General features: G+C 41.7%; 4 protein-coding genes, 1 long non-coding RNA gene and 2 other non-coding genes across 11 annotated transcripts; 4 read left to right on the forward strand and 3 right to left on the reverse strand.

Moving 5' to 3' along the window:
- Window positions 1–8: 8 nt before the first annotated feature.
- On the reverse strand, window positions 9–1,518 carry LOC116921506 (zinc metalloproteinase nas-15). Its single transcript, XM_032927848.2, has 8 exons — window positions 1,371–1,518; window positions 1,220–1,302; window positions 1,069–1,144; window positions 881–1,001; window positions 598–803; window positions 460–528; window positions 258–364; window positions 9–189 (listed from the first exon to the last, which is right to left on the reverse strand). Exons 1-8 carry the CDS (start codon window positions 1,435–1,437, stop codon window positions 121–123), a joined length of 798 nt encoding a protein of 265 aa, XP_032783739.2. The 5' UTR covers window positions 1,438–1,518; the 3' UTR covers window positions 9–120.
- A 146-nt stretch (window positions 1,519–1,664) lies between these two features.
- On the forward strand, window positions 1,665–12,092 carry LOC116934740 (zinc metalloproteinase nas-14). Its single transcript, XM_045171910.1, has 9 exons — window positions 1,665–2,689; window positions 9,207–9,306; window positions 9,377–9,459; window positions 9,523–9,607; window positions 9,686–9,806; window positions 9,877–10,076; window positions 10,688–10,794; window positions 10,875–11,345; window positions 12,084–12,092. Exons 1-9 carry the CDS (start codon window positions 2,627–2,629, stop codon window positions 12,090–12,092), a joined length of 1,239 nt encoding a protein of 412 aa, XP_045027845.1. The 5' UTR covers window positions 1,665–2,626.
- Trnar-ucu lies at window positions 3,322–3,410 on the forward strand. The gene is given in 2 exon segments: window positions 3,322–3,358; window positions 3,375–3,410. It is a non-coding gene; the product is annotated as a tRNA-Arg (tRNA).
- Trnar-ucu lies at window positions 3,774–3,857 on the forward strand. Its single transcript is given in 2 exon segments — window positions 3,774–3,810; window positions 3,822–3,857. It is a non-coding gene; the product is annotated as a tRNA-Arg (tRNA).
- Window positions 3,989–8,161, reverse strand: LOC116934966 (cuticle protein 18.7). Of its 3 annotated transcripts, none has more exons than XM_045172334.1 (2): window positions 8,038–8,064; window positions 3,989–4,999 (listed from the first exon to the last, which is right to left on the reverse strand). In XM_045172334.1, exons 1-2 carry the CDS (start codon window positions 8,047–8,049, stop codon window positions 4,181–4,183), a joined length of 831 nt encoding a protein of 276 aa, XP_045028269.1. In that variant the 5' UTR covers window positions 8,050–8,064; the 3' UTR covers window positions 3,989–4,180. The 3 variants fall into 3 exon arrangements, with proteins under 3 accessions (XP_045028269.1, XP_032798256.2, XP_032783746.2); XM_032942365.2 differs by lacking the exon at window positions 8,038–8,064 and adding an exon at window positions 5,076–5,217; XM_032927855.2 differs by lacking the exon at window positions 3,989–4,999 and adding an exon at window positions 7,011–7,972 and having other exon boundaries at window positions 8,038–8,161.
- Window positions 5,342–6,535, forward strand: LOC123471246. The gene is made up of 2 exons (XR_006645498.1): window positions 5,342–5,567; window positions 5,636–6,535. It is a non-coding gene; the product is annotated as an uncharacterized LOC123471246 (long non-coding RNA).
- On the reverse strand, window positions 11,440–13,846 carry LOC116921513 (zinc metalloproteinase nas-15). 3 transcript variants are annotated; one of them, XR_006645440.1, is made up of 9 exons: window positions 13,688–13,846; window positions 13,524–13,606; window positions 13,367–13,442; window positions 13,156–13,276; window positions 12,861–13,060; window positions 12,715–12,780; window positions 12,524–12,630; window positions 12,221–12,324; window positions 11,440–11,499 (listed from the first exon to the last, which is right to left on the reverse strand). XR_006645440.1 is itself a non-coding variant. In XM_032927858.2 (8 exons), the coding sequence occupies exons 1-8, from the start codon at window positions 13,752–13,754 to the stop codon at window positions 12,271–12,273; spliced, it is 774 nt and encodes a 257-aa protein (XP_032783749.2). In that variant the 5' UTR covers window positions 13,755–13,846; the 3' UTR covers window positions 12,000–12,270. The 3 variants fall into 3 exon arrangements, 1 of the variants encoding a protein (XP_032783749.2); XR_006645441.1 differs by lacking the exon at window positions 11,440–11,499 and adding an exon at window positions 12,000–12,087; XM_032927858.2 differs by lacking the exon at window positions 11,440–11,499 and having other exon boundaries at window positions 12,000–12,324.
- Window positions 13,847–13,848: the final 2 nt, after the last annotated feature.

Here is a 13,848-nt window from a genome sequence, read left to right on the forward strand (position 1 = left end):
TGTAAAAGTTTATCTCAATTGATTTATTGCCAATTATTCAACGAATTGTGGATCACTATTCTCTTTGTTAATTCTAAAATAGGATGGGGTAAGTAGTTGATGAGTTTCTCCTTCTGTAGCTTATGCGGTAGCGACGGCCTTTTTCTTTTCAGCACATCCGTAAAGCAAGTTAAGGCCGGCCAAATCAAGCTTTAAAAAAATGAAAGAATGATATATCAAGATTCTGGATTAAACGTGCCAATTAGATATTTAATTACATCGCTAAAACCATCTCGTTGACCAATAGAAACGCCGTCAGGTACGATAATAGTCGGGACGCTGGGATCGACAGCGAAAGCATATGCTCCGTAATGCATAACAGATCCTTTAAATGCCAAGATCAAAGCATAACTTTTAATGATGGACTGCAAACTTGTGCAGAAATGATACTGCATTCTGCTAAACGTAAGTGATCCTTACCGTAGTCGTAAGCTAGTCCTTGATCCGTGATGACGTCAGTGCCGTAGCTCTCAAAGTTGCCTTCTTTGCCTTTTTAAAGAAAAATGTATCATAGGGCTCTAGTCCTTGATAGCCAACCTATAATCAGTGACATGTTACCTGGTTGAATGTTGTCGTAGTTGATGGTCACATAATCATCGCGATCGGTGCGGCTCTGCTCGTGATAGAAACCAAGTGCGTGCAAGAATTCGTGGATGGGTGTTCCAGTTTTGCATCCGGTAGCTGTGCAGCGGAAACAGCCGGAGTCCAGGGAAAGAGTCTGTGGCTGCAAAAGACGTGGGCGCATGCCAATGTAGCTGTAGCACCTTTTGTGTCGCATTTAGAAAAAGAAATTGATAAGCGATTAAGAACAGACGATTGGGATGTCGTAATGGAAACTTACCCGCCACCAGTCTTCTGGACGGACACGTAGAATTCCTGGTTTGTGCGCTCAACGAATGTAATGCAGCTGTTGGCTTCGTAGATGGCAAAAGCCTCTAGGAGAGTGTCACGTTCCTGTGAAGCTGCGCAAAGAAGAAGACATTTTCAAAAATTACAGAAGTATTTTCTTTAATTAATTAAAGGACTCACTAAATCCGGCGCCAATGGTGTAATATACGACGCCACCAGGCCAGAGGATGCTGGGATCGATGACGGCACTCCTCGGCTGCTCATTTCATTTAATTTAATACCATGTAAAAAAATTCAATATCATCAATTTCGTAAAGCTATAAGATTTTACCGTCTCTCCTGGATTGATACCCATAATATCTCCTTCGAACAGGTCCGGGTTGTACTCCGGATCCCTCTCTTCTTCCGCCTTACCTGTTTTTACGTAATTCGATTTTTACCTTAAACAAGTTAGAACTGCATTTTTAAGAATTGCGTCGTACCTAAAGGATTGGCCCATCCTAAGGTAACTGCCAAGCAGAGGAGAACGAATGTGGCTGAGCGCAGCATCTTCGGACGTTCGAATAAACACCAGTCAAACCGTTTGGATCCCGTTTTATACTCGGCTTCAAAGACGACATTTTAAAATTACCCAATTTCTATCTCTTCATCCAACTTTATTGTCATTGGCGGTCAAAAGTCGTTGGTATCTAAAAAAACGTGTTTCGTGCCGTGCGCACGACCGAAGCGCGTAGTTTGCCACGTTATTTTAATGCACGCTTTTCGAGTTGGAAGCAATATTTGACAGCATCGAAAACATTGCAGTGTATAGAGTATACGATTAAAGTGTTTTACAGTCTGGGCCTGTCAACACATAATCGCCAACAGTATCATAACTGACAGTTGTAACAGTCCACGATCCGGACAGGACAAGGACTTTCTGCGGGAGATAAGATAAAACTGCACTTGCTAATCTAGTATAACTAAACTCTGATAATGTATAACGCTGTTTGAGGGATGTAACAAAATGGGGATATTTGCCTAGTGATGGATAAACTTAAAATATCGTTCACTATTTGTGAACTGTCGGATGATCCGAGTTGCTCAACAACTAAATGCGTATCATTGTTGTCCCTAATATCACGAATGTTTGTTTGTTTAAATGTTTTGGTTGTCTCGTAATTGTAATGTATTTAGATTTATTTACAGCTATGACTCTACGTTACTAGTAGAGGGGGGGGGCTTGAATGCGTTTGCTTTCCTTACCTTTTTGCTTCGCCAGTTCCGAGAAGCTGAAAATTTTTTAGGTAGGGAGTTAATTAGCGCGTGGAAATTGTGAGGGAAGGGTGATCAAAAATCCATGATGGCCGCTTTCTTTTTATTTCTTTTCCACATTTTCTCACCATTCAGCCTCTACCTCTAAGCGTTACAATTGAGACTCAAGAACGCACTTGTGTTCGACTTCTGCATTTCTGTGTCTCGTGTCTCCCACGAGTAAAATCCTGACTGTTGTGCTTAATTATTTATTGTTTTGTCTATTGACCTGTAAAGGATTCTTTCTCATTGTGCAGACCAATTACATTTGCATTTAAGTGTTGTGATATGTTTGGTTGGAATTGACAAACGTGATGGAGAATCTCCCAAGATTGTATGAACATGTTACAAGAAGAAGAACTGACGCTTGTCAAAAGGAACTCTTCGCCAAAGGGTTTTCATTCCAGCACCGTCTATTCATCTCGTCACAACTGGCCAGATTCGAATGGCAGTTAAGATGGAGCAAGAGCAACAGAGGAGGACGAGTAGCCGTCCTATCGGACGCAAGGTAAGTGCAGAAACCGTCTATTTCTACCTGTGTAATGGAAAATTCGGACTTTTGGGGTGTCGATGCCAGAGTTTGGGCTAAAAAGCGTCTCGCAAATTTCAACGGCCGTTAGGGTAGAACTTTAAAATGTCCGAGTCTTTCACCTCACGTGCGTTAAAAATGTCGCTAATCGCAGTTAACGCAAGGGTACAAATAGAAGAACCTGGGCACTGCCTCCCGCCCGCTGGAGGAGTGGGTATTTTAACGTAGGGCTATTAGTTTCCCATCCGTGTTTGTCCATGTCCAGTAGAGTTTGCTTATCAATCCGGATAGTGTAAAAGCATCGTAAAGATAAAATGGGTTTTTTTCTTTGTATGTTTGGGTTGTCATGTAATGTTGATACCTGTTGCGTTGCACAGTTGCACGCACTTTGGACTTCATTGTTTTAATCTCCCAGCCATATAGCTATAATTGCCTGTAATGTTTTAGTTATAACAAAACTCGACCATTAAACTGCAATGGAAAGTAGCTGAACCGGTCAAGGTTCCATTTAAACGTTCTGCTTCTTATTGAATTAAAGATAATGACTTGCAATCCATGGTGATTTTGCTTTACGAGGGGTTGGCTTTTGCTAGGCCTAAACATTGATGTATGATCGTGTGGCCTAATGGATAAGGCGTCGGACTTCTATTGTAAAACAAGTGCAATCCGAAAATTGCGGGTTCGAGTCCCGCCTCGATTAAATTCGTTTTCCCAATTGGAAAAATGTGTTGTATGTATCGGTTCGTTGGCGTTTACAGTGGAATTTGAAATTGAATTAACGCCAAACAAACACTCCTTTAAACGCCTAATGCTTGATCTTTGCGATCAACTGATATCCATGTAACATTTTGCCATTTGTCATTGAAGGAAAAATCCTGTTTTGCTTGACAAATGCATGTGAACTACATTCAAATCTGTTGTACAACATTTTAAATTTAATAGCCCAAATTATTGCGCTGCGCTTACTGGTTAGGTAATTCTCAGAATGGATTGTAATAAAGATTGGAGGAGAATGCGTATACCATCGCAGTGGAGTTTACCTTGAGTAGATGACCATCAAACAGATCGTGTGGCCTAATGGATAAGGCGTCGGACTTCTACCTGAGCAGTGATCCGAAAATTGCGGGTTCGATTCCCGCCACGATTAGTTTTAGAACTGCAAGCAATTTAAGCCATGTCTGAAAATTATAGTACCACAGGCTGATATGTATCGTGAAATGCTTGTCTGAATTCAAGTGCATCATAAAGAGCCATTACTGTACAACCGAACACGCGTAGTAAACTTGAAAGTACTGGTGTATTTTTAAATGCCAGATGATGGGATCAGCAAAACCAAATAAGAAGGGAAATTTACAACAGTTCACGTTTTCTCTTTTGAGAAAAGGGTGGTTTTGATAACCTTCAGGTAATAATTTGATTTACAAGTGAGACGTGAAAGATGAGTTTGGAGAATCGGTGCTTTTAAGGTGTTTAACCGGAGCGAGCTGTGGCTTCGTTAAACGCGCGGAAGAAATCTAGTTTAGCTGCGTGAACTTCGGGTGTGTCCTGGATCACAGCCGGTTGGCTCCAAACGGGTGTAGGTGCCGGTTGGCTCCAAACGGGTGTAGGGGCCGGTTGGACGGGAATTACTTTGGCTACTCGTGCAGCGGCATGAGCGTGAGCGGCCAGGTGAGCACGACGGGCTGCAGCTACTTCGGGAGTATCTTGCACCTGTTGCGGCATTCCCCACGGCATATTGGCGTAACGTGCGGGCAAGTATGCCATGATTCCGTTAGCAGCAGCTGCAGCGTTGTAAGCGCGGTAATGTTCGATAGTGGCGGCCATCACTTCGGGAGTGTCTTGGATGGATCGTTTACCGCGAGCAGCGGCGTGAGCAGCCAAATGGGCAGCGCGGGCGGCAGCTACTTCGGGAGTGTCTTGAACTGGTTGAGGAACTCCCCAGTTAACCACTTGCAAAGGTGGCAGCGTCGATACGACTCCATTGGCAGCAGCGGCAGCAGAATGAGCGCGGTAATGTTCAACCTTAGCCGCCCAAACTTCGGGAGTGTCCAGGATCGCACCCGGTTGTCCCCATACAGGTACAGGGGTAGGCTGGGAGACGATTACGCGAGATCCTCTTGCGGAAGCGTGGGCGGCCAGATGAGTGGCACGAGCGGCAGCAACTTCGGGAGTTTCCTGGACAGGCGGTTGTTGTGCGGTGTAGGGGTAGTAAAGGAATGGGTTGTAGTTCCAACCGGGTGGGAACTGGGCGGAGACGGCACATGCCATCAATACAACAACGACGGCCACCTTGACGATTATACATTCGAATAATAAAGAGATAAAGTCTTAAATACTTATAGTTTGAATCTGCAAATTTACTTACTGAGGTCTTCATGTCGATTCGCAGAGTGATCGTTAGAGCAGGCAAGAGAGAGGAAAGTGAATTGAGATTTTTGGAGCAACTGGGGCTTTATATACCCGGTGAAGAGTTTTACCTTCAAGCAGGGAGTCGCTACGAGGATCCAAGGCCAATCTTACGCTTCCAATTGTTTCCCATATCTCCATTGCTCTCTATAGTCTACACACGTTCTTTGGCATCGGCTCTAAAGTATGGACCTTATTCTCTAGTTCACTTCCTGCTACCAATTTCATTCGAGGTTAACCATCCTCACGCATCACGCATCACCTGGACGTCCGTGAAAAGTTGACGAACCGCTAGTTAAAAATTTGCAACCTTTCACTTGTCCAATCGGAGCCCCCATCCATAAATCTAGTTTGTCACGAAGACCTAGAAAGGTTTCGATTCCTCCATTCTGACCGGTTGCATTCATTTCTCTGACAAACAACCACAAGAAAGTGAAAGTATCTTCCATTAGTAAGTCCATTTCAATCAATTTTCATGTTTGTCGTCTCCCTGCTGCTCTAAGTCTACTTTTCTTCAAGGGCTCACCAAAGTTATTCCGATGACACGGGCTGTAGCCAAAATTGGTCAGCTCCCCCAAAAAAATTCAAGTTGATGATGTGCAAGGTCGATGGGCGCTGTTGGCAAAGGAGTAGTTCCATAATTTCATTTGCCCGTCAATACGTGAATAATTATTCACTCCTGTACGTAAAGATTATTTCTCCCGATCCACTATCATTAGTTTTAATCTTTAAGTTGTTTTGTGTGTGCCAATATTCAAAAAGTAAAATTATGATAGCCCTGCCCTTTCGTGTAACATCAAAAGGCAAGTGATTGTCATTGTCGACCTCGCCCAAACTCACATAGTTTCAAGGATTTTCATTTTCCCATTTTCATAGCACGACCATGACAATGCCATTGGTTCGAATTGCTCTGCAAGCTTGTAATCAAAGGACGTGTAACAACACGGCTTGATATGGTGATTATCAGATTGCAAAAGAAAATCTCGATCAAGGCATTAAACCGCTCAACAATTCTTTGATGATGTGATCGTAGATATTCAAGAATTAATCACCCAAACTTCCGTGAATTCCATTGAAACAGAAAGCCAATCAAAGGATGATTGATCCTTTTCGGGGACACAGCACTTGGTACTGAAGAAATAAGAAAGAAGGGCGGGATCTTTGAACGCTAGACATTTTTTTTTCTAATGATCATTGGCAATTTATCATTCATTTTTAATTTCTTTTAAATTTTATCTAGATAAAGAAAAATGGTAAGAAAAATAAACGAACTCTATCTAATATCTTTGAGGAAAGAAAATGGAACGATCGTGGATAAAGTATAACCTTGTACGTTTCTCAATGCCAATGATTTGATAATGTTGTTATGTCACTTGCGGAAAGGCGAATGTACTTTCGGGAATAAAATTCATGAATCTTTTCAAACGAGGTGGTTAACAACAGACCCCGCCAAATCATTAGGTAATGATTACTGGGTATTGGCAATATCTGGCTTGCAACAGACATGAACGATCAATAATTAGATGCATGACTCCAATTTTGTATTCAGCTCATTTTACTGCATAACGATCTTGCAGGTATGTGAGAAAGTGATATTATTGTATGCCACTTGAAATGTTTTTCATCTCGTGCTATCGCATTTCACTCCCGTTCGATTGGGATGTGGCAGTGCTGAAATGAGCGTTTAGATGCCTGTTTTAGTAGATGCGTATAGGAAAAGATTCAGTTTTCACGATTAGATCTAGCAGTGCTTCGGACAGTAAACACAACGTTTCTTTATCGAATTGCGACCGGTACGCCGTAAAGATATACTATGGCAATGCAGTGAATCATGGGAGAAGTAAAACCTCACGTGTATGATGGCTTTGGAACGGCAACAAAATTAGCGAAGAAATTCGTGTCAACAGAAGTATATTTTACAACAGCATCAGCAAGTTCATTGTGGCGTTTTTAATCGTAAGAAAATTGCGCTTTCTAGAATATCACACAGTGGTTGGTTTTGGATGGGCAGATTTCGGCTATGTTTGTTGGGAAGACTGTTGGCTAAGTTGGTGAAGTGACAACCAGTTAACCAGAGCGAGTAGCAGCCTCGTTGAAAGCGCGGAAGAAATCTAGTTTAGCAGCGTGAACTTCGGGCGTGTCCTGGATCACAGCCGGTTGGCTCCACACGGGTGTAGGGGCCGGTTGGACGGGAATTACTTTGGCTACTCGTGCAGTGGCATGAGCGTGAGCGGCCAGGTGAGCACGACGGGCTGCAGCTACTTCGGGAGTCTCTTGCACCTGTTGCGGCATTCCCCACGGCATATTGGCGTAACGTGCGGGCAAGTATGCCACGATTCCATTAGCAGCAGCGGCAGCGTTGTAAGCGCGGTAATGTTCAATGGTGGCGGCCATCACGTCAGGGGTGTCCTGGATGGATCGTTTACCACGAGCAGCGGCGTGAGCGGCCAAATGGGCAGCGCGGGCGGCAGCTACTTCGGGAGTGTCTTGAACTGGTTGAGGAACTCCCCAGTTAACCACTTGCAGGGGTGGCAGCGTCGATACGACTCCATTGGCAGCAGCAGCAGCAGAATGAGCGCGGTAATGTTCAACCTTAGCCGCCCAAACTTCAGGAGTGTCCAGGATCGCACCCGGTTGTCCCCATACAGGTACAGGGGCAGGTTGGGAGACAATTACACGGGACCCTCTTGCAGAAGCGTGAGCGGCTAGGTGAGTGGCACGAGCGGCGGCAACTTCAGCAGTTTCTTGGACAGGTGCTTGTTGTGCGGTGTAGGGGTAGTAAAGGAATGGATTATAGTTCCAACCGGCTGGGAACTGGGCGGAGATGGCACATGCCATCAGGACAACGATAACAAGCTTGAGAATCGAAAAGAAAAACAAAATTTAATAACTGAACTGTAAATTCATGTAAATTCACTTACTGAGGTCTTCATGTTGACTCGCTTACAAGATGTGAGAGCGCAGTGGAGAGGAGAGAGTGAATTGACTTTGGCTCAGCATCTGGGAGCTTTTATACGCGTTTGTTGTCCCATTCGGTACCCCGCGAGCAAGGTCTTCTTTAGCACATTGAAATCTTCCGTGTTTCACGTTCTAGATGTGCAAGGAAAACGGAATGTGCCCCGCCCTTTATCTTAGTTATCGAATTATTTTTTCTATTCTCAAATTGGGAAGATGTTGGCCAGTGTTTCTCTTGCGATCCGCTGAAAAGTAGTTGGACATGAAACTAGCACGACTCACTCGATGGCGATTGTTCGACCTTGCCATTAAAGTAAGGCCATCCATATCAGTATAAGGGAGTAGCCTAATAGCTATTTCTTTTGGGTCATGCATAAAATGTTTACCCATGTCAATAGCGCGGATTGAATCCTAATTATGATGTTTTAACCGTTTCTGATTTTGGTAGTTATCGTATTGTCATAGTGGTCCACGGATTCACAGATTCACAAAACTTTCGATTGAAAAACCCCCGATCTTAAAGCAAATGTTTTTATCTGACTTAATCTGATTGTGTGCTTTGCTTACATAACCTTGTCAAGTAAAATTATACTTTCTTCTTTACAGTTTACAGTACGTCCCACGCATTTCATAAAGTACTTATCGCCGGCGCAAACGGCCGTTATCTATGTATCCACTAACTTCACCCCAGTTTGTATTTATTTCACCAAACCCACGCTCAACATAAACAGTCGTGAGTGTCGGTATCTTTTACTGTTGCTTGTTTCACTATTCGTTTACCGTGCTTTGTCAACTACCGTACGTACATAGCAAAGAAACAAGGTGAAAACGAGAATGAGTGGGATCTGAGAAATGGTAATAGCCAAAGTATATACGGTTAAAGAGCTGGGAAAAAGCAAATGCATGAGTTAATTACCCTTACGACTTAATTCTTATCGGTTAATTTTCATAGCTTTTGGTAAAAAAACACCTGATATCACTGGAAAAATGGGAACCACGCATTAAAAACGGTGCGAAAAATAAGCGCTTTGGTTGTGCGCCAGTACAAAGGAGAAAAACATTTCTGATTATATCAAAAACTTGCGATAAAGGATTGCATCGTCTGATTACCATTGAATTGCTACGTATAAAATAGGCTTTTTCTCTTGGCCCTCAATCAGTACTGAAAATGCTGCTCAACAATCCTTTCGTTCTTCTCTGCTCGGTATTCACCTTAGGATCAGCTGATGGCAGAAGTATTTACAAAATATCAAATGTATATAGAACTAAACTAAAAGTAATTTTCATATTTATAAAATCCAAAAGTTATTGCTCTAACAGAAGAGAATCCGGAATTTAATCTGGATCTCCTCCAAGGAGCCGTTATGGATGTTAATCCAGAGGAAATGGTATCATCATTCGGACGTAACAGGTGTTGATTTTCTCATTGCATTTTACTTCTATTTTCGTAGAACAAGCAGCTGAAGAATGCCACAGTTGATTCCAGTCGACTATGGCCTGATGGCATCCTGCATTACAGTGTTGGTGACGGATTCAGTAATTTCACGAACACGTTAAGCAAATTGATTTCTATAACGGATTAAAGGTCTTTTGTGCTGTGTTTGATTTATGCAGGCGGTCAAGAACTTGAAGCCCTTTACGAAGTGTTTGCGATGTACGAAGACAAGAGTTGTGTCACGTTCGTAAAACGCACAACCGAGGATTTCTACGTTTCTATCCAGAAAACCGGTGGCGGGTAAATGAATACATTTCTCATTATAAACATGTTTCTCTTATTCAGTAATTTTACTTGACACGTCTCGTAGGTGTTACAGCTACACAGGCAGGCAGCATTCGCAGCCTCAGGTCGTCTCTCTCGATGCAAAATGCTTCGATTGCACCGACACGGGATGCAAAACTGGTGTGCTTATCCATAAATTTATGCACGCACTCGGGATCACTCACGAGAAGAACGAAACTCTTCGTAATGATCATATTAGCGTGAATCACACCGACATCCAACCTGGTAATACCTATAAGGCACAAGTTTATGAATGTGTTTCCTTTGCTCTTTGTTAGTTTATTTATTGAACCTGTTGTGGGTATTGTTCGTTTATGCAAAAGCAATCTCAGGGAAGGGTGAAACGTTTTTCCTGTCGATGTTTGTTGAAACGGTCAGAATCCGTTCACTTTTTTGGGAGAAACGGAAGATAAGCCGTTTTGCGTAGATTAACAAACTGTTTTTGTGCGGGTATAGATTGTACAGATATTTATAACCGTGACATAGTATTATAGAAAATTGTTTAGTATTTAGTAAGACTTTGTATGATTTAAGTCTGCAGGACCATGTCACTGCGGGAAGACTTAAACGTCATGTGAGGTTAAATTTTAAGAAATTTCACACATATTTTTATACACCTAGTGTATGTAACGCGGTAGCTGACAGTGCAATATTTTACTGATAACAAAAAGAAAAAGCGCTAATTTCAAAAGCTACGCAACAGGTTTCATCACAGATTAAAGATATCTTATGTCCACGATCAACTTTAATATGCATTTCGTATTCATCCGATTGAATTTAACCAACTTGAGTTTGTAATCCAACATAAACATTTCTTTTTGGCTAATGACGAAAAGAATCCGTGGCGCAAAACGAAACGCACGCATTCGCGCATCATCCCGACATCCCGACTACGAACGCAACTGATGCAGTCACCGATGGCCATGGAGACGGTTTTAGTAACGTACGAATGAACATTTTTGGCACACAAAAAGCCGAATTATTGTATTGATTTCTGATTTTCTTTCTTGTTTTGTTTTACAGCTGCATTTGATGAAGCTGAATTTATTGTATGGATGTCCTGAAGCGATGGTAAAGAGTTTTCCTGTGGTGAGCCTGGATGCTCTACCAGCTCTTGCCGTACTCAGTTTAGGTGGGCAAGGAATAGATACTCAACGGAAAGGACAAAAACAAAGATACAGCGGAATACTGACGGCAGAAGATGGAAACAACCCAAACCGAAAAGATGAAGGGAAAGACGCGGAAAAAGAGAAAAACGAAAAGAAAGAAAAAGAAGAGCAGCAAAAAGAAGCGGATAGAAAGAAAAAGGAAGAAAGCGAAAAAGAACAGAAACGGAAAGAGGCGGAAAAAAAGGAAAAGGAAGAACAAAACAAACAAGAGAAACGAAAAGAGGCGGAAAGAAAGAGAAAGGAAGAAAGAGAAAAAAAAGCGAAACGAAAAGAGGCGGGAAGAAAAAAAAAGGAAGAAACAGAAAAAGAAAAGAAGCGGAAAGAGGCTGAAAAAAAGGAAAAGGAAGAAAGAGAAAAAGAAGAAAAACGGAAAGAGGCGGAAAGAAAGAAAAAAGAAGAAAGAGAAAAAAAAGAAAAACGGAAAGAGGTGGAAAGGAAGAAAAAGGAAGAAAGAGAAAAAGAAAAGAAGCGGAAAGAGGCTGAGAAAAAGGAAAAGCAAGAAAGAGAAAAAGAAGAAAAACGGAAAGAGGCGGAGAAAAAAGAAAATGAAGAAAGAGAAAAAGAAGAAAAACGGAAAGAGGCGGAGAAAAAAGAAAAGGAGGAAAGAGAAAAAGAAGAAAAACGGAAAGAGGCGGAGAAAAAAGAAAAGGAGGAAAGAGAAAAAGAAGAAAAACGGAAAGAGGCGGAGAAAAAGGAAAAGGAAGAAAGAGAAAAAGAAGAAAAACGGAAGGAGGCGGAGAAAAAGGAAAAGGAAGAAAGAGAAAAAGAAGAAAAACGGAAGGAAGCGGAAAAAAAGGAAAAGGAAGAAAGAGAAAAAGAAGAAAAACGGAAGGAGACGGAGAAAAAGGAAAAGGAGGAAAGAGAAAAAGAAGAAAAACGGAGAGAGGCGGAAAGAAGAGAAGTAGAGGAGAAACGAAAAGAGGCGGAAAGAAAGGAAAAGGAAAGAAGAGAAAAAGAAAAAAAACCAAAAATCAAAGACTTGATTAAGAATACGTTTAAGAAAGTCATTTTTAAGATAAAGAGTAAATTTTAATACACAACGTAAACGGTCACTTTCGTCAAGGCACCTTAAAACGCAATTGAAATCCAATCATCAAATTTGAATTCGTGTTACAATGCCAAGTTAACATCGCCGGGTGATTTCAAACAACAAGTTTTAGTAGCTGACATAACACAGTCTAACAACAAAAATGTGTATACCTTAAAAATGAAACAGCTAAGTGATTTCAGGTGAATAATCACGACACCTTTTATTTACTGACACCGGAGCACCCGTAAAGGGCGTTTAGCTCGACTTTGTCAACCTGCGGGAGAAATAAAATGTTTAGCAGTTGTGTCACTAAAAGCTTTAAAAAAAAAGAGAGGCTTGGTTATCTCTTTCGAACGGCTACAGTATGATTTCTATCAAACTTAGGACACATACTATTTGTTGTTTACTGTGTTTTTTTTAATTTTCATTCTACGAGTTCTATTTTGTTTAATCTTTTCCAGTTGCTTACGTACCTCGCTGAACCCGTCCGTCTTCCCGATGATTACACCGCTAGGTACGATTATCGTTGGGACAGATGGATCAACGGCGAAGGCGTACGGTTCGTAGTGCATGACGGAAGCTTCAAACAAAATTATGAAAGACAAGAAAACATTTATCAATTGTTCTCTCACTTGTCTAGCAGAAACTAATTTACAGTACTCACCGTAGTCATAATTAGCAAGGTGCTGGATTTGAGTTTGGTCGTACTTTTCAAAAGCTCCTTCCAATCCTAGGATAAAAAATTAGGAGATCCAATTCGTTGTTTATCTTTTAAAAGCTGTGGGTGGTTTCAAAACGTATTTTGAGTACCAGGCTGAATGTTGGCCCAGTTTATGGTAACGTAATCATCGCGATCCGTGCGGCAGTGCTCGTGTTGAAAGCCAAGTGCGTGCAAGAACTCGTGAACTGGCGTTCCAGGAACTGAACATCCAGAAACTGTGCAACGTAAGCACGCCGAATCAAGCGAAAGGACTTGAGCTCCTCCAATCCTGCCAACGTAGCTGTTGCATCTTTTGTTTTTTCACCGTAAGCAAGGAAAATGATCAAACTGATTAATGTCTACCTCTTTTTAACACAGGCGGAAAACAGGAATTACAAAACTTACCCGGTGCCCGTCTTCTGAATGGACACGTAGTCCCGCTGTGTTGTTCTCTCTACAAATCTGATACAGGAATTGGCTACGTACAGATTAAAGACGTCCTCAAAGATGGCACGTTCACTTAAGCCTTTATAAGGTATAATTCACAAGTAGGAGAATTAGTCTACAGTGAGCAGTTCAGCCTAATAAATCAAATGGTTTTTGTAAACAAACTTACTATATTCACTATCGAAAGAATAGTGAACAACACCATCGGGCCAGAGTAAGTTCGGGTCACGGATCGCGTTCCTCGGCTAACGTTTTCAGCACAACATAAATGGTAAAAATCAATATCTTCCGATTGAATAATAATATACAGATCAAACTTTCAATACCTTATTTCCAGGTTCCACACCCCTAATGTCTCCTTCAAAGAAATCGGGGTTGTATTTCAAATATTCTGTCTCCCAGGTATCATCTGTTAATTAGCATTTCAATCGGGAATTACCTTTACTTAGCGATTAACACTGAAATTCATTTAACCCCCGCCAGAATTTACCTATAGGACCACTCCATCCCGCAGTAACTGCTGAATAAAAAAGAATGAATCGGGTAAGGCGGCTCATTTCTCTTACTAAATGCTGTACACATCACATTAATACTCGCGACTGGTTTTTATACGCAAAGTCGCTGTTGATGAATACGACAATTGACATTTTT

Source organism: Daphnia magna, linkage group LG4, assembly GCF_020631705.1.
Source record: "Daphnia magna isolate NIES linkage group LG4, ASM2063170v1.1, whole genome shotgun sequence".
Classification (NCBI taxonomy): domain Eukaryota; kingdom Metazoa; phylum Arthropoda; class Branchiopoda; order Diplostraca; family Daphniidae; genus Daphnia; species Daphnia magna.